Consider the following 23,259-nt stretch of genomic DNA (forward strand, 5'->3'; position numbering starts at 1 on the left):
TCTATCATCTGTCTATCTGTCTATCTATCTATCTGTCTATCTGTCTGTCTATCTATCTATCATCTGTCTGTCTGTCTATCTGTCTCATTCTATCTATCTATCTATCTGTCTGTCTGTCTATCTATCTATCTATCTATCATCTGTCTATCTATCTATCTGTCTGTCTGTCTGTCTATCTATCTGTCTGTCTGTCTGTCTGTCTATCTATCTATCATCTGTCTGTCTGTCTCTCTGTCATTCTATCTATCTGTCTATCTATCTGTCTATCATCTGTATGTTTGTCTATCTGTCTGTCTATCTGTCTATCTATCTATCATCTGTCTGTCTGTCTATCTATCTGTCTCTGTCATTCTATCTATCTATCTATCTATCTATCTATCTATCTGTCTATCATCTGTCTGTCTATCTGTCTGTCTATCTATCATCTGTCTGTCTGTCTGTCTATCTATCTATCATCTGTCTGTCTGTCTATCTATCTGTCTCTCTGTCATTCTATCTATCTATCTATCTATCTATCTGTCTATCATCTGTCTGTCTGTCTATCTGTCTATCTATTTGTCTGTCTATCCATCTTATAATTTATATTTTAAAGCCTAACAAATCCCTTTTTGTGAATTTATTATTATTTGCTTAAAAAGTTGCTATTTCGCTTTAAAATAAATGTAACTTGATTTGCTATTGTGTTGCACTATTGACATTTCAATCTCATGTATTTATCTGTTATTTATAACCAACATGTTGATTTTTCTACTGATGAGGGAACAACCATATGAAACAGAACAGGGTACAGCCAGGGGATTAGTTATTATATCATGCTATGCTACATTACATTATAATGTTATATTAATTTTTTTTTAATTTTATTTATTTATCACACATTTGCACATATACAGTGAAAATCTTTTTTTCACATATCCCAGCTAAGCTGGGGTCAGACTGCAGGGTCAGTCATGATACAACACCCCTGGAGCAGATAGGATCAAGGGCCTTGCTCAAGGGCCCAACAGTGGCATCTTGTTGGTGCTGGGGCTTGAACCCCTGACCTTCTGATCAGTAACCCAGAGCCTTAACCACTGAGCCACATATACAGTATATTATCTATAACTTATTTTTCTTTATCTTCCCAAACATAGATTAACACTGGGCTTCAAATGTCTACATTCAAAATATGGGATTTAAAATCTGATTTAAACCTGAAAATAAACATAGTTTTATAATTTTCAAAAATGTGTAACAAAGTAATGTTATGATGTATAAGAATTATTTAAAGTTCTGAACTATTAGGTCACCGTATACCTGTTAGCATATTTGTGACATTGATCATGTTAACTCGTTTGTACAGACTGTGCATTGAAATACACAAGATGCTTGAATCATGCTCGATTGTATGATCATCAGGTTTTATTCATTTTGGTCATGGACATACCAAATACTACGAAATTTGTATTAATCTTTCAGTTCAACTTTTAACTCAAATTATTATGCTGATAATATACTGTCATTTGTGATGGGGGGAAAACTACAACAAAATGCAAAATATAAGCATTTTCAAGTGATGTTTGAACCCCATTGTTTGGAATTCGCATAAAATATGTTCCAAATTAACCAGATAATATTCATTACATTGGGCAATGCCATAATTATAGAAACCAAACAATACATGTTCAAAGCAAAGTTGAAAATAACCATTATTGGTTGTAATCAGATTACAAGTAACTTTCAAGTGAGTTAATTACTTTCAAGTACATCGCTTGGGTTAGACACATTGCTAAAATAATTTTATTTATGTAGAATACTTTTAAAACATGAATTACAGTATGTGCATATGTACGTCTGTTTGTGTTTATGTTACAGCTGAAGACTGACTAACGAGTCATTGTAAGGGATAAATGTGTGATGATGAGCATGTGACGAGTGCGACAATGAACGAGGAGAAAATATAAACATTATTTTGTATTCCATGAGCGGCAAAACAAAAACTTTTCTGTGAAAAGTGTCTAAGGAAGTAATTTAAAAGTAAAATCATTTGTAATGTGATTCATTTTCCCATGACGTATTGAGTAGTGTAATCTGATTACAATTTTAAAGAAGTAATTAGTCATTTTTAGTGGATTGCTTTTTTTGGGTAACTTACCCAACACTGAAAATAACACAAAGTATTCTTAAATAAATGAACAAAGTTCCAGAAAAAAACAAAACATAACTCATAAGGACAATACTACACTGAGAATCACAGACTGAACATGATACATCAATATCATTGCTACATTTTTACAGGTATTAGGTATATGGAAAATGCTTATTGATGACCTTAAAGGTGCAGTAAGCGACTTTTTCTTGGACAGGTATTTAAAAAACGTGACAGCTCTAGACTTTGTAAACAGCAAACAAAAATGTGTTCACAGGCCACGGTCTCTGACGCTTTCTGCCTGTCAATCATTCTGCACGCTCTCATATTATTGTAGTTGCAGCAAATTATTGAGGCTTAATGCCATTTTTATGCCATGTTGTTCATAACAGTTGTCAGTTGAGGGCGCTGTTTTGCTGCTGTTGTTTTTGACAACCATTTCTGCTTATCGCTCTCAATAAAGCTCATTTGGTATCTTTGGAGTGTGGGGTTTTGGAAAGACGGCTCAGTCTCTTTGAAGTAGAACGGCTGAAATTTTTATTAAATATTTATGGATACATTTATATATTTTATTATAAATAACTATATTCCCCCAATATTTTCTTTCATTTAAGACATAAAGCTGACTATTACAATAAACTCAAAACACCTGAACATAAATGTGGAAAAGGGCCTGATACATTGATTATCAATATTCTTTTATAACATGGAATACTGTTTTGAGATTTTGTCACGGTCCTGCCGATTGGATGACATCACTCTGTACCTGTTTGTTTATTCCAGGCGGAGCACAAACCTAAGCCTAACCTTTCCCTACCCTACCCTACCTACCCTAACCCTAAACCTAACCTACACTACCCTACCTACCCTAACCATAACCCTAACCTACACTACCCTACCTACCCTAACCATAACCATAACCCCATACCCTATGCTAGGGGGAAACAGATTCCAAAGGGGAACACAATTCGATACAACACTGGCACACTTGTGATTTCCTCAGGTTACAACACAGATAGAACGAGAAAGACAGAGACGAACCTGTTAACCAAACCGGTTTAACCAGTTTCTACATAACTTACTAAGGCGTGACTGAATGTACAAGTGTGGGAGGGAGAGAGAAAGATTCATTCGACCTCAAGTGTTCGTTCAGAAGTATATACACTTACAAGACAGCAAGGACTAAAATAAGGTACAGTGTGTTATCTGTTATGTAGAATGTGTGTGTGTGTGTGTGTGTGTGTGTGTGTGTTGGGGGGGGGTGTTCAATATAGGCAGGGCAACTCAATCAAAATGTTCAGGGATCAATATTGTTTTTATGAATGGGTGTGCATGAGTATTTATTTAGCTATAGTCTGGGGACAAATTTGTCTTCAAAAGTGAGGTAAAACTGGCAAAACCTTCCTTTAGGGACATTTGGGGATGTTCTCATTTGGAAAAATAATTCAGACATGTAATAAATGTTGAATAAAATGCTAATAGGTTTCTGTTAGGATTTGGCTGAGTGTATGTAGTCATTATAATTAGCTTTATATAAAAAAAACAGTACATTTCTATGGTATGTTCTCAGTTAGATTGCTAAATAAGCATTTGTGTTTACAGTATGTTGTCATTCCTGTAGAACTTAAAATACAAATTAACATTTGTTGCATAATGTTGATTACAAAAAAATATGTATATACTTTTTTCTTATATATATATATATATATATATATATATATATATATATATATATATATATATATATATATATATATAGTATATCCTTTAATGCAGAAAGGTTTATGTGAGTGTTAGGTTTAAGGTAAGAGGATAGAAAATATCATTAGCTCAGCATAAAAACAACAGAAGTCCATGGAACGTCCCCACCATTATAGAAAAATTAATGTTGTGTTTGTATGTTTTAGGATCTTTGCGTCCAGCATGGATGTTTCTGGCATTCCAAGCCCCCCGTACTCCCAAGCCCCAAACCCACCCTCATCGAACCCCCCACCACCCTACCCGGGCATTAAAGGTGAGTGTGCGATTGTGAGTGTTCAGGCGTGTAAAATCATCAGTAATTTCAGAATTATTGTAAACAGATTATTAAAATCCCTCTTCTTCGTTTCTAGCTAACGGGATAGTAAACGGGCAGGCTGATAAGTCATTCCTCAGAGCTCAGATGGAAGTGGTGAGTACACACAAACACACTTATCTAAATGTGGTAGCATACCATAAACTTGTAAACTTGTAAACTTTATTGCATTATACTAAAGTAATGCAATAAACATGAACTAAACTACATAAAATACACTGCCTGGCCATTTAAATAAGCAGACACTTAAGAGCCTATGATTGGATCATTATTGCGGTGATTAATATGTTTCAGATGGCAACAATTCTTTTAACCCTAACTGATGCAGTGTGTTGCTTCTCATTTCTTAAACAACCATGTCGGAAGACGTATCCCTTGATCGTAGAAAAGATGTTACTGTGCTTCAGAAGGGGCAAAATATTGGCCTGCATCAAGCAAAGAAAATAACTAAGGAGATTGCTGAAATCACTGGAATTGGGTGAAGAACTGTCCAACGCATTATTAAAACCTGGAAGGATAGTGGTGAACCGTCAGCTTTGCAGAAGAAATGTGGTCGGAAAAAAATCTTGAATGATCGTGATCGGAGATCACTCAAACGCTTGAAGTCACATCGTAAAAAATCGACAGTAGAACTCACGGCTATGTTTAATAGTGAAAGTAAGAGCATTTCCATATGCACAATGAGACGAGAACTTACAGGATTGGGACTAAACAGCTGTGTGGCCACTTGTTAGTGAGGCTAATCGGGAAACAACGACTTCAATTTGCTAGGGAGCATAAAGATTGGACTGTGGAGCAATGGGAAAAGGTCATGTGGTCTGATGAGTCCAGATTTACCCTATTCCAAAGTGATGGCCATGTCAGGGTAAGAAGGGAAGCGCATGAAGCGATGCACCCGTCATACATAGTGCCCACTGTACAAGCCTCTGGAGGCAGTGTTATAATCTGGGGTTGCTTCAATTGGTCAGGTCGAGTCTCAGCAACATTATGCGGCAATAAAGTGAAGTCAGCTGACTACCTGAATGTACTGGATGACCAGGTTATCCCATCAATGGAGTTTTTCTTCCCTGATGGCACGGGCATATTCCAGGACGTCAACGCCAACATTCATCGGGCTCAAATTGTGAAAGAGTGGCTCAGGGAGCATGAGGAATCATTTTCACTACAGAGTCCTGACCTTAACCCCATTGAAAGTCTTTGGGATGTGCTGGAGAAGACTTTACGGAGTGGTCCAACTCTCCCGTCATCAATACAAGATCTCGGCCAATTAATGCAACTCTGGACGGAAATAAATGTTGTGACGTTGCATAAGGTTGTCAAAACAATGCCACAATGAATGCACACCGTAATCAAAGCTAAAGGCGGTCCAATGATATATTAGAGTATGCAACAATGCATATCATTTACTGATACAACAAATAAGAAGACACTATTCCTATAAAATATAATATAATGTGATGGTTCACGCAGGGAGTTCTGGAAATGCACGATTATTGTTTTTCATCGTGATTTTAACAATAGTTTACCGGAAAAAGATATTTATTCTGATAATGAAATTGTTCTAGGGTTTAAAAGTATCGCTATCGCTATCGCTATCGTTCAAAAGATCACAATTAATCTGAAAATCGATAATTTTATCCAGCTCTAAAGACTACAGAACAATTTCCATTCTGACGTCAACAATCAATAACTCATTCCATTAGACACCACATTAATATCACTTTTCACAGCTCAAAACTACATAATCAATGATTTCTTCCTCTCTTTTTAGTATTGTTAACTGCCCTCTCTCTCTCTCTCTCTCTCTCTCTCACTCTCTCTCTCTCTCTCTCTCTCTCTCTCTCTCTCTCTCTCTCTCTCTCTCTCGCTCTCTCTCTCTCTCTCTCGCTCTCTCTCGCTCTCTCTCTCTCTCTCTCTCTCTCTCGCTCTCTCTCTCTCTCTCTCGCTCTCTCTCGCTCTCTCTCTCTCGCTCTCTCTCTCTCTCTCTCTCTCTCTCTCTCTCTCTCTCTCTCTCTCTCGCTCTCTCTCGCTCTCTCTCTCTCGCTCTCTCTCGCTCTCTCTCTCTCTCTCTCTCTCTCTCTCTCTCTCTCTCTCCAGGATGTGCTTAATCATTGTTTTGATGACATTGAAGCGTTCATTGGAAAATTGCAGCAGTCAGCAGAGGCTCAGATTATTCTCTTCCAAAGGAGCCAAAAAAAGAAGAAAAGTCAGAAGAAAAGTGCAGACGGTACGAGTCTACATGGAGGAAAAGTCAAACATGAACTGAAAATATGACATCACTTTAAGGCTGGACATATTTAAAATAGCTTTTTTATCAGCTTATCAGCTCAAACAGACCTGTTATCAGTTCCTAGTACGCTCAGAACATCCGCTGCTATGAAGTGTTGTGTTACGAGAGTGTCAGCTGTAGGCTGAATCCTGATATACTCTCAATAAAAAACAAAAACATACCTGGATCATTGTAAAAACACCTGATTCAGAAACACACAGACTTAACAGACCTGCACATCTTTAATTTCTTTAGATATCTGCTCTTGTATTTATCGTTTTAATATGACACAAATGATCAGCTGTGTTTGTTGTGTGTTTTTGTTTGTGTAGAGGATCTTCTCACAGCGAAAGCCAAACCACCTTCTGAGAAAGAGTTTATCGACACTTTCCAGAAGTTTAAATACAGCTTGAGTCTGCTGGTGAGTCACATATTTGATTTCTTAAATCCGAAACAGTTCAAAGTTCAAAACATCTCATTTCAATGTAGCAATTAAATTATTAAAACATCATTTTAAAGATGAATTATTTATTATTTAATTACAATATTTAAAAATGTATTTTCAATATTTATTTTAAATTAATTTAGTATTTTATAATAATGTTCAATATTTTTTATTTACTGTATATAATGTATTAATATTATAATTTATAATATTTTATAGTATATATAATATTTAATTGGGTCACACTTTATTTTGTATTTACATAGGTAATCAATTTCATTTGCTGTGTAATTATTTTGTAGAGCTGCTTGTACTTACATATTGTTATTGTTATTACTGTAGTAATTATCAATAGTAACATGTAATATGTGTAACATGGAAACTGTAAAATAAAATGTTACCTTTAATTGTTATATTTAATATTATTTAATAGTAATTGCCCAGAGAGATTAAAGGGATCGTTCACCCAAAAATGCAAATTCTCTCATTATTTACTTACCCTGATGCTATCCCAGAACACAAATGAAGATTTTTAGAAGAGCTCTGTCAGGTCCTTATAATGGAAGCACACAGGTGTCAGCACTTTTATGGTCCAAAAGTCAAATTTAGGCAGCATAAAAGTAATCCACACGATGCCAGTCGATCAATGAATGTCTTCTGAAGTGTATCGATAGGTTTACGTTAGAAACAAGTCGAAAATTAATATGTTTTTAACTTTAAATCGGCGCTTCCTTCCAGAGCTCTGACACTGTTTGAAATGGCCGAACTCTCGCGTGACGTTCGTTCTTCTGTTGTAAATAAGCGCCGCTTCCAAATTCTCAACGTTTTAATTATCGACTTGTTTCTTACATAAACCTATCGATTCGTTTCAGAAGACATTCGTTAATCGACTGGAGTCGTGTGGATTACTTTTATGCTGACTAAATGTGACTTTTGGACTGTCAAAATGCTGGCACCTGTTTACTTCCATTATAAGGACCTGACAGAGCTCTATCTTCTTCTAAAAATCTTCATTTGTGCTGAAGAAAGACAGGCATACACATCTGGGATGGCATCCCAGTGAATAATGAGAGAATTTGCATTTCTTGGGGGGGGGATTTTTTCCCCTTTTTCTCCCCAATTTGGAATGCCCAATTCCCAGTGCGCTCTAAGTCCTCGTGGTGGCATCTTATCACACGGCTCGTTGAGCGTGTTGCCACGGAGACATAGTGCGTGTGGAGGCTTCACGCCATCCACCGCGGCATCCACGCTCAACTCACCACACGCCCCACCGAGAATGAACCATATTATAGCGACCACGAAGAGGTTACTCCATGTGACTCTACCCTCCCTAGCAACCGGGCCAATTTGGTTGCTTAGGAAACCTGGCTGGAGTCACTCAGTACACCCTGGGATTTGAACTAGCGAACTAGCGAACTCCAGAGGTGGTAGCCAGCGTCTTTTACCACTGAGATACTCAATGAGAATTTTATTTTTGGATGAACTATCCCTTTAAAGAGCTATCTTTAAATAGTTTTAAATCCAGTCTTAAAAACTTTTATTTGATTGACCTCACTATATAAATTTGTATATATTCTAATTGTATATATATATATATATATATATATTAGGGCTGTCAATCGATTAAAATGTATATGATATGATATGAAATGATATGGCGATTAATCAATCAAATAATCACAATTAATCACAGATATAATTTTTGGCAGAGAAAGGCCCTTTAATAATAATAATTTAATATATAATGATTGAATAATTATAAATACTTATATTTGGGGCCTGGGTAGCTCAGCGAGTATTGACGCTGACCACCACCCCTGGAGTCACGAGTTCGAATCCAGGGTGTGCTGAGTGACTCCAGCCAGGTCTCCTAAGCAACCAAATTGGCCCGGTTGCTAGGGAGGGTAGAGTCACATGGGATAACCTCTTTGTGGTCACAATTAGTGGTTCTCACTCTCAATGGGGCATGTGGTAAGTTGTGCGTGGATCGCGGAGAGTAGCATGAGCCTCCACATGCTGTGAGTCTCCACGGTGTCATGCACAGCGAGCCACGTGATAAGATAAGAAAATGGGATAAAAAAATAAATAATAATAATAATAAAAAAAATAAACAAAATAAATGCTTATATTAAAAAAATTATATATAATATATTGTAGCCTAAATATAATAATTGAAATAATTAAAATGCATTTCATTATTGTGGCAGACGAGTAAAGCATTGATAATAGTGGCTTTAGAAGGCAATATATAATTTATTTCCATATTATTATTATTATTATTATTATTTTTACAGTCCAGTTTTGCAATTGAATTCGTCAATTTGTCTGTAATAGATTTATTATAAGGGCTTTTTTAAGGACGCGTCAATGTACAAAAGCATCAGACGGACGCTTTTGAAGCGTCTCACTTTGGTCACATCTATGTTTTTAGGACACCGTGTCAAGTTAAACATAGTTTGAAACTTAGAAAAACAACTCAAGATCCCTGCATTTGAAATTGAGCTCCATCCAGCTGTGCTTGAACGCAAGAATGTGTTCTCATCTTGTGCTGTACCTAGTGTCAAGCAAGCCGTTATTAATAATGAACATTATTATCATGAATTAATTTAATATCAGTTTCAACAGCTTAAAATTCTGTTTAAAATAATTCTGAGTGGCTCCAAATGTGCCACTTATTGATTTGACATTGTATTGTCCTAAAGTTTTAAGCAGTGCAGTGACACATTTTTTTCTGTCAGGTTTCCATAAGCACACTGTTTGTTTTTTAGGCACGGTTAAAATCTACAATCTCCAATCCGACCTCAGAAGAGCTCGTTCATCACGTCTTCAAACCGCTTGAGATGGTGAGTATTAGTGAGTCAGATTGACATGTATTCGTGTGAATTGATATGTTTGCACATGTTTCTCCTGTGCAAACAGCTGGCTTTAAAGGCCTTTGTTGTATTGTATTGTTTAGAGTGTTTGATCAAAAGGGGTTTATAAATGTTTGCACGCTGTTGTTTGGAAAATTTGTCTATTGACCAGGAAAGTGCACTGTATATGCATTTACATAGACTTCACCTGCATGTGTGTGTGTTTGTAGATCGTGAAGGCGACAAGAGGTCCTGGTTTAGCTGCATCCGTGTCCAGTCCGGCTATGACACAAGGAGCCGTGACTCTGCTACAGAATAACCTGACAGCACAGGAAAATGAGTTATGGGTCTCACTGGGGCCCAACTGGACACATCAGAGGTATGTCTGTTTAGATTACAATATAAAAAAGTAAATTCATCATCCACCCACTCTTGTTTGCTCATGTTATTCAAAATCCATGTGACCTGCTCCATCATTTTAAGTCACTTTGACCCAGAAATCAATGGAATGGATTTATACACGGTGTATCATATCAAACATTAACAGAATTAATTCAGAAAAACATAAACCCTTTCAGAAAATTGCAAGTCTTACCTGCTCATGTGAAATGCATTTCTGCTTTCCTCACCCTGAAAAAACAACTGATCATTTCTATGGATGCCTTTAACATCTTCACTGACTCCACATATGACTCATGTTATATATTTCATGTTTTCTAAATTTCTAAAGTTTTGTGTGGGTAGCAGACCTATATACCGACATTACAAATGTTGTCAGCCACTGACTGTGTCTTGTGAGACACAAAGTTTTATTCCTGCAGGGGGCGCTAGGCGCTCTGAAATCCGAATCCTCCATGCATCCGCATTTAAATCTCAGAATGCTTTATATCCCTTTGGAGATATTTTACACTGGATAGTTATTTTTAATAAAAAATTATAATAGCAAGAATTCATACCGGTGAATGGAAATCCGCCTCAGCATCATCTATAAAAGCATTTATAAAAATCCTCATCCAGTAATAATAAACGACTGTGATTGGCCCATCCTGGCAAACCCTGAGAAAAGTAACAGGTACCGTGTGACACCAGTGCAGCGCAATGCCTTATCTCATAAGCGCAAAGTCAATGGCCATGAAGTGTTGGTATTTTCGTGCAAGCGTGCGCCAAGTCTAGGCGCAAGTGGGTTTGGCGAAATCGCACATGCAAAGAGCTAATCGGTTCATCTCCGTCCAATTATACGGTCCATTTCCTGTCAAGCACCAGCGATATAAACAAAGATAGTACATTTATAATAAGTTGGTAGTGTAAATGGACTGTATGCAATGAATAAGAAGAATAAAAATATGGATTTACATTATTTTGTGTGTTCTTGTTAAATGGGACACATTTCTTTTATACGCATGGAAAATGTGCTTCAGGATATGGATTATTAATCAGTTTCATCTACTGACATACAAATCATGGCTAGTATTAACAGTGATTGTATCGGCACGCACTTCTACCGGTCGACATTGATTTTTAAAAATGACATTTACTTATTCAAACAAGAAAAAATTAAACCAATATATTTCAAAATTCAAGTTACACTTCAAACAAAACGAAAATATAATCAAAATAACGAAGTGGTCAAAAAAATCATACCAAATCCAAACATTTTACTCTCTCCTTCTTCCACCAGCCCCTTTTGCAGTGACTTAAACATAACAATAAAAATAATAATAATAATTGAAAAAATAAACTATAACGTCTAGAAAATGTAACATAAATCTCATATTTCTTTGGTTTCAACAAACGGCTTCAACAGCGATTGTCAAGGACATTATTTGATGTTTTGTACTTTCAGAATTTGGACATGAACTTTATTACCACCTGCTGGTGAAATCTCCAAATGCAGGAACTGAGTTTAGACTTTGCGCTGAGATAAGAGGTGGTATTGAAACGTCTTAGCGCAATGACATATTTCTCAGTAAAATAGCAAATTGCACTTTGCGCCACTTCATTTACATACAATACACCCACAGTAGCGCAAACACTCCCACCCACGCCCATTTGCGCTTTGTGCTAGCACGAAAATTGCACTAAGAATTAGCGCTCTTCTGAAAATTGCTTAAGATGTTGCGCATGGTCACAGCACCTTGCGCTGCGGTTTGTGCACTCACGAAAGTAGAGCCCTAGATCTCTGCGATGGTAGGAGTAGAAACATAACAATTATATCGTTAGAAAGTTGCAACTTTTCATTTTTACTTTAGTGCATAAAATTCAAAATGTGTTTCTGGTTCAAAGTGACCCAAAATGATACAAGTCACACATGCTTTTATTTCTTCTGTTGAACACAAAATAATCAAAACAACCAGTAATCTAGCAAAATGTCTAAAACTCTTTACCATATAATGGAAGTGGATGGTGACTATGGTAGTCAAGCTCTAAAAAAGCACGATAAAAGTACCATAAAACACAATGTATACATTATTCCAAGTATTAAGAAGCCCTAAAAGAAGCCTCACTTTTCAAGGAACAGACTGAAATTTAAAGGTGATGTTTGTACTATTAATAAAACACCTTCTGTTATTAGTAAACCATTCATAGGTTGATTTCCTCTAAAAAATAGGAAATCTGTTTAAAAAAAAATCTGTCATTATTCAATTATGTTTGGTGGCACTAGTGACACCCAAATGACAAATTTCACCATTAAGTTGTTATCGAAATCTCGCTTGCCCTTCTGCACATTCAAAACTGTTCATGAAGAATACAGAACGAAAAATAGCATCATCCATATTTTGATCAACATGAGGTTGAAAAGATGATGACTACAAACTATTCCTTAAATATGTACACATACTTACGGCTCTGTTTTCCTGGAGATCTGATCTACGGAGCCCTGTGGCGCCGTACACACCTGTGTTTCTGGATGGATGGAAGATTCCGGGGTCAGAGGTCGCTGGTTGGGTCGACCCGGTGGAATCACAACACAGACAAGACACAGAGCTCTCTAAAGTAGAGGTAACCACCATGAACATTATAATACTGATAACTATGAGACAGCATGATAATACAAGATAGACAACGGACATAGACATATCATCCAATAAGGAAATGCTAAACCCTGTCCTTAATCTGTCAAAAGAGACATATAAAGTCTCTAATGTTGGATGGATTGATCCTAAACGATCCATTCTTCCGATAATGATGTTGTAACTAATAACTACCGGTAATGCATTTCATAAGATTAAAAGTAACTATATGAGCAATAAAATGTTATGTTCTATTACACATTTTGTGGAAAATAGCCTATGAAAGGCTTAGATAAAGTTGTCTTTCCACATTTAGCTGGAATAGAAACTATTTGAACAACAACTACACACTTCAACTTCCTTTCCCAGTCCACTCAGACCATTTATTCAAACTAAACTGAAAAAAATGAGTCATTCAATTGTCGTAGCATTGACTTTCATTTCAACAGCTATTCAGTATTCAGCTTGACTCGCCCTAATGAACTGCAGTGTGAACTATGCCAGTGACACACATACAAAAACAACATCAGTGCAATTACTTTGTCCATATATCCTAGTGTGATGTTGTGACTAATAGGTTCTCTCTCACACACCCAGCTTACGCCCTCTCAGCTCTCCGATCATCACTCTCCTCCTGCTCAGACCGCAGAACAACAGTAAGTTTGATACACACCTGAATGAAAAACTTCAAAGTTCTTTTATTTAGCAGAGTTTGATATGTATGTGGTTGCCATAATAGTGCATTTTTATTCTTCATGTTGCTGTGTTGCTCTGTATTGCACTGGTGAATGAAATGCAAACAATCATTCAAACATCTCTTTCTCTTTCTGTGTCTGTTGTCTCTGACGGAGCTTTTCTCAATGAGTTTCTGTCCATTTTTAGTCTCAGTTCTTGAGGTGGTTATTGTGTGTCTGCATTAAAATTGTGTTGTAATGAATAAATTACAATTATAAAATAATGGATTTGAGGTAACCTCTGTCTTTCTCTCTCTCTTTGTCTCAGAGATGGTGCTGTTGTGAAAGAAAGGTTATATCGCTGCAGTTATGACTTTGTTGCACGAAACAACAGCGAGCTTTCAGTACTGCAAGGAGAAAAACTAGAGGTTGTCTATATTCTCTCTCTCACTCTCTCTCTCTCACACACAAACACACACACATGCATGCACGCACACACGCTCATACTTACTTTGCTATTTAAATTGAGACACACCATGCACTTCTATTGCTTGTATAGTCAGCTAAATATAATTACTATACTGTAGACTTACCCTTCCCATACATTTTTTTTCTAAATAATATAATATAATATAGTAAATATACTTGATATGAGTGTAAATAATATTTATAGTAAATATATACAGTATGTAATATTTTTATTTATTTAAAAAATCTATTTTATATATTATAAATTGTAAAAAAAAAAGATATACTGTTTATATATATATATATAGTGTAAATAATATTTATAGTAAATATATACAGTATGTAATATTTTTTATTTATTTAAAAAATCTATTTTATATATTATAAATTGTTAAAAAAAGATATACTGTTTATATATATATATACATATAGTGTAAATAATATTTATAGTAAATATATACAGTATGTAATATTTTTATTTATTTAAAAAATGTATTTTATATATTATAAATTGAAAAAAATGTATATACTGTTTATATATATATATATATATATATATATATATATATATATATATAGTGTAAATAATATTTATAGTAAATATATACAGTATGTAATATTTTTTATTTATTTAAAAAATCTATTTTATATATTATAAATTGTTAAAAAAACGTATATACTGTTTATATATATATATATATACATATAGTGTAAATAATATTTATAGTAAATATATACAGTATGTAATATTTTTATTTATTTAAAAAATGTATTTTATATATTATAAATTGAAAAAAACGTATATACTGTTTATATATATATATATATATATATATATATATATATATATATATATATATATATATATATATATATATATGTATGTATATATATAGTGTAAATAATATTTATAGTAAATATACACATTATGTAATATTTTTTATTTATTTATTTTAAAAACCTACTTTATATATTATAAATTATAAAAAAAAAATTATATACTGTATATATATATATAAAATATATACAGTATATATTTTAATAAATTAAAATAAAGCCTATTATTTATTTATTTTTATAAAAGGGAGGTTTTGTCAGTTTTAGCTCTCTTCTAGGGACAATTTTCCCCCAAACCATAGCTAAGTAAACACAACAACACAAATACAAATGGAGTCTTGTGTATATACTCCCCTCTCTCTCTCACACTTTGTAAAATATATTAATAACATATAACAAAATACTTCTAATAACCTTGATATTTCTATGTTGCAGGTGATTGAGTCATCTAAGCGCTGGTGGAAGTGTCGTAATAAATTTGATGAGGTGGGATTTGTGCCGTTCAACATTTTGGAGCCCAACACACACATGGACAGCCCTGAAACACATAAAACTCCAAAGGTACACACTTATATCGACAAACTCACATCAGACACATCAGTTCAAAAAATTTTCATCTTCTCCTCCTGAAATGTCCCATTTCTCTCTGTCTGTCAGCCGCCCGCTGCTCCACCAATCTCCAACACCCTGCCCAGCCTCTCCGCCTTGAGCTCTGACCCTAGCTATCCTCGACCACGCAGCATGGCCCTCGGACCACAACATCACGAGGACACGGAGAAAGGTACAACACACAAATATAACACAGAAAGAGAAAGAAGTTTTAAATTGGCTGATTGTGCCACAGTTTTAAGCACTTCTGGGAATCAGTTTCTTTTGTCATCATCAGACAGTATAATGTCTTATTGTCCTGTTATTTCCTGTACCTGTATCTGGATTAGCTCACAGGCAGGTTTAGTCTTGTGCACATATTGACTCACTGATTCTACATCAGTGATGCAGGTAAATGATGAATTACTGCAACGAATAACCAGTGGGAAGAATTTGTCACCCCGTCTGACGATTCCTCGCTCCATGGATACATCAGCTCCACTGGATTACAATTCGCCTCCTGCAGAAGTGGAAAACTGGCTGCGAAAGAAAGGCTTCAGTGATCCGTGAGTCTTAAAACACACAGGAAACACTTTACAACAGCAATCAGTGAACTAGTAATAAATTATTGTCAAATTACAGTCTGTCTGTCTGTCTCATTCTATCTATCTATCTATCTATCTATCTATCTATCTATCTATCTATCTATCTATCTATCTATCTGTCTGTCTGTCTGTCTGTCTGTCTGTCTCATTCTATCTATCTGTCTGTCTGTCTGTCTCATTCTATCTATCTATCTATCTATCTATCTATCTATCTGTCTGTCTCATTCTATCTATCTATCTATCTATCTATCTATCTATCTGTCTATCCGTCTGTCTGTCTGTCTGTCTCATTCTATCTATCTATCTATCTATCTATCTATCTATCTATCTATCTGTCTGTCTGTCTGTCTGTCTCTCTGTCTGATTCTATCTATCCATCTGTCTGTCTGTCTGTCTGTCTGTCTCTCTGTCTGATTCTATCTATCCATCTGTCTGTCTGTCTGTCTGTCTCATTCTATCTATCTATCTATCTATCTATCTATCTATCTATCTATCTATCTATCTATCTATCTGTCTGTCTGTCTCTCTGTCTGATTCTATCTATCCATCTGTCTGTCTGTCTGTCTGTCTGTCTCATTCTATCTATCTATCTATCTATCTATCTATCTATCTATCTATCTATCTGTCTGTCTGTCTGTCTCATTCTATCTATCTATCTATCTGTCTGTCTGTCTGTCTCTCTGTCTGATTCTATCTATCCATCTGTCTGTCTGTCTGTCTGTCTCATTCTATCTATCTATCTATCTATCTATCTATCTATCTATCTATCTATCTATCTATCTATCTATCTGTCTGTCTGTCTGTCTATCTATCTATCTATCTATCTATCTATCTATCTGTCTGTCTGTCTGTCTGTCTCTCTGTCTGATTCTATCTATCCATCTGTCTGTCTGTCTGTCTCTTCTATCTATCTATCTATCTATCTATCTATCTATCTATCTATCTATCTGTCTGTCTGTCTGTCTGTCTCATTCTATCTATCTATCTATCTGTCTGTATGTCTGTCTCATTCTATCTATCTAGCTATCTATCTATCTGTCTTTCTGTCTGTGTGTCGTTCTATCTATCTATCTATCTATCTATCTGTCTTTCTGTCTGTCTGTCTGTCTGTGTGTCGTTCTATCTATCTATCTGTCTTTCTGTCTGTCTGTCTGTCTCATTCTATCTATCTATCTATCTGTCTGTCTGTCTGTCTGTCTGTGTGTCGTTCTATCTATCTATCTATCTATCTATCTATCTATCTATCTATCTATCTATCTGTCTGTCTGTCTGTCTGTCTCAATCTGTCTATCTATCTATCTATCTATATGTCTGTCTTTCTGTCTGTCTGTCTCATTCTATCTATCTATCTATCTGTCTGTCTGTCTGATTGTATCTATCCATCTGTCTGTCTGTCTGTCTGTCTCATTCTATCTATCTATCTATCTATCTATCTATCTATCTATCTATCTATATGTCTGTCTGTCTGTCTGTCTGTGTGTCGTTCTATCTATCTTGATAGATAGAATGGTGGTCATGAAAAAAAATTAGCCAAATTCAAAATATGGGGCCACAAAATGCCCTCGTAACTCATTCTTCTTCTTTTTATTTGTATCATCTAATATAGTTCTTAATATTATTTTATGGTCCTAATTATAAATATTATGGCAAAAACATGAGCTGATGTTGATTTTATTGTTAGGTTAAGAGTAATACATTTTCAATCTTGAGAAATTGTTTTAATGAATTGATTAAATGTATGTATTTGACATAAATGGATTAGACAGTGTGTTTGAAATGTTTAGAAAAAAATATGCCCTCATAAAGGTCAAAAATGCCTCTGAAAATACTGAAGTACTTGTTTATGAATGGCTGTTATTGGTGATGTGTTTGTAGGACAGTTCAGTGTTTGCGAGTGCTGGATGGAGCTCAACTCTTCTCTCTGAATAAAGAAGAGCTGCGTGCTGTTATTCCTGAAGAGGGCGCTAGAGTCTACAGTCAGCTCACAGTACAGAGAGCCCAACTGGAGGTGTGCACACTAAACACAGCACACAGAAGCAGGCTAACTGCAGAATCGCATACTTCATTACTACTCTTACTATTTTTGCAGTATTTATATAATGCAGAAATAGTAAAAGTAGTATGGTGGTATGCTATTCTGAACATAGCAATACACACTATACACCACAATACTTGTATACTAAATATAGGATCTGTTATGAATAGCATACTACCATCCTACCCGTGCTAATGTGCATGTGTACTGTGCACAGTATATAGGTTTTCTACAGTATGCAGTGTACATGCATCTCTTTTTCCGACTCAATATTTGATCAGACTGCCACAAGTTAACCAATTTTTACATAAAAGTGGATTCAAAATGTAGTTTTTGTCAAAATGTTTCCAATAATTGGACATTGTTGCATACTACCATTATTGTTGCATAGAATATTCTGCACACACACTTGCTCATAAAAAACACAGACCGACAGACACTAACTCTAACTCTAACTCTCTCTCTCAGGATGCTCGTAGAGCGACAGAGTTGGAGGCTGTGATGGAAAGACAGAAGATGAAGGTGGATCTGAAGCTGGAGAGTGAAACTCTATAAATGTATCTGTTCATGATTAAACATGCACACTGACATGCAGACTAATGTATATATACATCTGCTGTCATCTCTTTATTCTCTCTCCGTCTCACCCACGAGTGTGCTTGCACAAGATCTTGTAAGTGTTAATGTAACCTGCTTAGTAGATTATTTTCATTTGAAATTTAGCTTTATAGCATGAAAAGCAGCACAATTATATACAAACTTTTACATTTTTATTGTAATATGGATTAATATATTCTCAACCAATAAATATAATGCACAAATGTGATGCGAGCTGAAACTAGAAAGTCATTTTTCTGCCTGAAGGGGGCGCCATAAACACACCTGATTTGACACCACAATCAAGATTTTATAAGTAGTTTGTTTCTCACCAGCTGCATTTTGTTAATTGAAGTGTGGAATGTGTGTGTGTGTTTTGATTTAGACAGCTGCATGGGTGTGTGAGAGAGATTAATCAGGTAATTTCACTTTTATTAGCTGTTTCAACGGCAGTGAAATATTTACAGTGTTTCCTGCATCGCTGTTTTGCAACTGAATCTCCAGCGGCACAGCAAAATAAATTATATTTTATCTGAGATTGAAATATATTATATTTTATTTTGAGATAAAAGAGAGTGTACTGCATAATAACGCCAAAACTGCACGTCTTTCTGTTGCGTTTTGTTTGCTGTCTGCAGTCAAATACAAAAATAAAGCACTATTAGCATAGTCCGATTCGCAAACAAATGATCCTTTTGAGCTGATTCTTTTAATGAATCGCTCAAATGACTTACCAACTCACTAGTTACCGGTTTGAATCAGTCTGATTAATTTTTCACTGTGTGAACTCATTCAGGGGTGCGTTTCCCATACAATGACATAACTCACTGTGTAACCACCATATTACGATGCATCATTGTAGAAATTAACTAGCTAGACACGACTGTTTCCCGAAACTGAAATAACTATGTTGCACATCCGTTGTTCGAACCACGTTGGTTGAGCTGTCTTTAATGATGTTACTCAGCAATAACTTCAGCAAATATTAAATCAGAATAGCTCATTTACGATGGCACCTCCCATTGGTATTCACGGTCATTTTTGACCGGAAGGGTCAGATAATGTAACCCCTTTTTTTATGCAGTAAGAACAATAAAATTATGCATTTCTTTGGGGAATTTATGCTATTTTGATCTTATTTACATGTAAATGTCTAAATTTTAACATTAATTTGTATATACAAATACACAAATGTTTGGGAAAAATAAGAAAATTCAGAATCTACACTTCTATAAGTTAAAACATGAAGAAAATATGAGAATGTGACATAAATTGGAGGCAGACTGATGCCATCTGGTGAGCAAAATATAAATAACATGACTTGAAAACCATGTCATGCCAGTAACAGCCAGTATATGACTGTAGTCACTGACTGTGTAGTCTGATGGCTTGTTGTAACCTAATTTTATACTTTATCACAAGATATGCATTTGGATATATATTAAGACATTATCAAACTATTATTTGTCAAAGTTTAGCATTTTTAAAATTGATTTGAAGTGTCAGTTTTTGCAGTTAATGTCATTATAATTGCAATCAGACCTGACCATGGTGTTACAAACAGAAGACACAGATTAAGCATTTTTCTACCAATAATTTATTTCAAACATAAAAATGTATTAACTCAAAGTAAATGCATAATACTGTCAAGAAAATGAACATCTAGAAACAGAAATGAACTGCAAAATTCTGAAAATTAAATTAGAGTATAAAACAGAAGAATCAGAGTAAACATTCTGCAATTTCAAACTTTCTATAGTAAACATTTTTGTAAATATTTTGTGTGTGTGAGTGAGTGTGTGTGAGAGAGAGTGTGTCAGATTGCTATCATCAGCTGGAAAACAACAGATGACTTGTAATGCCAACAAAGACCAAAAGATTTATCGATGCCCTTGTACTGTGTGTGTGTGTGTGTTCTGCATTGTGAGTGTGTTATTATCTCTCCCCTTCATTTCTGACTGTGTGTGTTTAGCTTTGTGACTGATTTATTGTTTTTCTTTTGAAAAAAAATGTAAAAAAAAAAAATGTAAAAAAAAAAAAAGCTCTGTGTTATGGTCTCACCAGTTCATTTTTGTGTGTGTTTAAGTTTTATTGATTGTATTTGACAGATCAAAAAAAGAATTGCTCTGTTTTCTTGTTTTTCTCATTCATTTTCAATGGTCGGTCAATTGTGACCGCAAATACCAAAGGTGTTTCTGTTTTTTTACGACCACTTAGACTTATCGAATCAAGCCCAATTTTTTAGTTTTATGTTTAGATGAAAAATGGAGGAAAAGTCACCAAGTCTTGTACTACTCAGATAAAGGAAACCATTTATTTCATTTATGACCAAATACTATAGGAGGGTTAAATGCATGTAAACGTGGTCACAGTCTTGACAGAATGAAACATATATATGGAATAAAAGATATAGAAGCCTCCTCGAAGTCAAATGATGTCCACACAGCAAACTAATAAGAAACTATGCTTCTAACCACAGGTTAATCACAGGAGAACTGTAGTTCCAACCACACAACTCTGCGATGCTGTTTGCAAATGTTTGTTGGAACTACGGTTTCAGGAAACACCAAATCGTTGAACTATGTTGGAAATGATGGAACTTGCGACCACAGTTGGCTAACTATGCTTTTGGGAAACGCACCCCAGAGCAGTTACTGAATCAACATCTGATTCAACTACTGAACTGCAAGTCTTTCCTTTCAGTCATGTTTGACTCAAAGCAAGAAATGTTTTGTGAACTAATCAACTTTTGTGTACACAAGAAATGTAAATCAGTCATTTAACTTGTTCATATGACACGGTTAAGGCTACTTATTCTAATGTTTTATTTTTATTTCATTTAAAATATGTTATTTTTATAGTTACCAATTTCCATTGTGTTGACACAAGTATGTGAACGCAAATGCTTCCAGCTACACAAGCTTAATTTCACACGTCGCTGTGTTCCAAAATGTGTCAGAGCGCTTTTCTTAACTTAACGTAAATCAGGCCAGAATCATACACATGCAAGTATGCAAACACAGATGATGTGAATTCTTGGCCAATGCATTGCAAGTTTGCAGTCTCGTTGTTCAATGCCATTAAACCGAATGTGTTATTATTCAGGTAGCTAGCTATAAACATGTTGATGGTTTAGCTAACTTTAACTAGCTTAGCACAATTTTCTTCAAACTGTTCCTCCACCATGACAGTTGTTGACCTGAAAGAGAAAAGTTACTATAGAAGAAGACTGTAGCTATAGCGCCCCTTGTGGCAATGCTGAGAAAGCAATGTATTTAACACATTTTGGAATATATCAACTTTTGCAATCAAAAATGTGTTGGCCAAGCATTCGAGTTCACGTCCCGACTATGATACGCTTCGCTGCACCTGTTCAACATTCTTATTGGCGGTGTGATCTGTGTGTGTATGTGTGTGTGTCAATATCCAGACTGGATATTTCACATGAGAGCAGGAACATGACCTCTGACCTTTGATCTCTGTTGAGTTCATGTTTCTGTTGAGTCTCTTAGGTTCTCACGGCCTCTGCAGGTGAACATCATTTCAAACACATTCCACGATCCTGCACCTGCACCCTGCGCAGTGTGTGTGTGTGTGTCACTCAGCAAGCCGTGATAACGATACAAAGCCTCTTTGGATGCGAGCGCTCACTCTAACACCAGACACAGAGAAGATGATGAAAATTCCATCACAACATCTCTTTTCTCGCTCTCCTTCTGTTTTGCTCCAACATGGAGCGGGATAACGCACACAATATTGGACAGTCATCTAACATGCTCCAGAAATTTTAATTCTAGCAGAACATCACAAACATTCCAATGGAACATTTTGGAGACTGCAAATATTCCATACAAGTATTACCAAGGTTTAATGTACAGTAAAGCAAAACCTCTTTCTTTGTCACAGAATACCTTTTGCATTTTGAGAATGTATTTATTATTTATATAAATTATAATAACAATAATACTTATAATAAATTATATACATTTAATTTATTTTTAAAAAGTTATAAAATTAATTTATGTAAATATACATTTAATTATTATGAATGTATTTTTTATTGTTATTCATTAATGTTTTATAAATAATAATTAGTATTATATTATTTATTATTATTATTATTATCACTATATTATTATAATTATTATGAAACTATTAATAAACTATTATTAATATAAATTAAATAAATTATATTAATAATTTATATATATTGAGGTCATTCCATAGCATCTCTGTTGGGTTAAGGTCTGGGCTCTGACTGGGACACTCCAAAAGGTGGATTTTCTTTTTTGATGCCATTCTGTAGTGGATTTACTTCGATGTTTAGGGTCATTGTCCTGCTGCATCACCTAACTTATACTGAGCTTCAACTGGCACACAGCCACCCTGATATTATCCTCTAGGATATCCTGATAAACTTGGGAATCCATTTTTCCCTCGATAATGGCAATTGGTCCAGACCCGAAGCAGCAAAGCAGCCCCAAATCATGATGCTCTCTCCACTGTACTTCAGTGTTGGGATGATGTTTTCATGTTGGTATGCGGTGCCCTTTTTATGCCAAACATAGTGCTGCATGTTCTTCCCAAACAATTCAATCTTAGTTTCATCAGTCCACAAAACATTTTCCCAGTAACATTGTGGAGTGTCAAGATGGTCTTTGGCAAACTGCAGGTGT

The 23,259-nt window shown here is 35.2% G+C and overlaps 1 protein-coding gene across 1 annotated transcript; it reads left to right on the forward strand.

Moving 5' to 3' along the window:
* The first annotated feature begins 2,295 nt into the window (after positions 1-2,295).
* LOC127431667 (epidermal growth factor receptor kinase substrate 8-like protein 1) lies at positions 2,296-21,003 on the forward strand. Its single transcript, XM_051682194.1, has 16 exons — positions 2,296-2,317; positions 3,215-3,320; positions 4,036-4,142; positions 4,240-4,298; positions 6,300-6,429; positions 6,804-6,892; positions 9,685-9,759; positions 9,999-10,147; positions 12,630-12,768; positions 13,377-13,435; positions 13,782-13,881; positions 15,194-15,319; positions 15,416-15,539; positions 15,750-15,912; positions 17,827-17,959; positions 18,455-21,003. Exons 1-16 carry the CDS (start codon positions 2,296-2,298, stop codon positions 18,539-18,541), a joined length of 1,668 nt encoding a protein of 555 aa, XP_051538154.1. The 3' UTR covers positions 18,542-21,003.
* The last annotated feature ends 2,256 nt before the right edge of the window (positions 21,004-23,259 follow it).

This window comes from Myxocyprinus asiaticus, chromosome 41 (assembly GCF_019703515.2).
Source record: "Myxocyprinus asiaticus isolate MX2 ecotype Aquarium Trade chromosome 41, UBuf_Myxa_2, whole genome shotgun sequence".
NCBI classification, from domain to species: Eukaryota; Metazoa; Chordata; class Actinopteri; order Cypriniformes; family Catostomidae; genus Myxocyprinus; species Myxocyprinus asiaticus.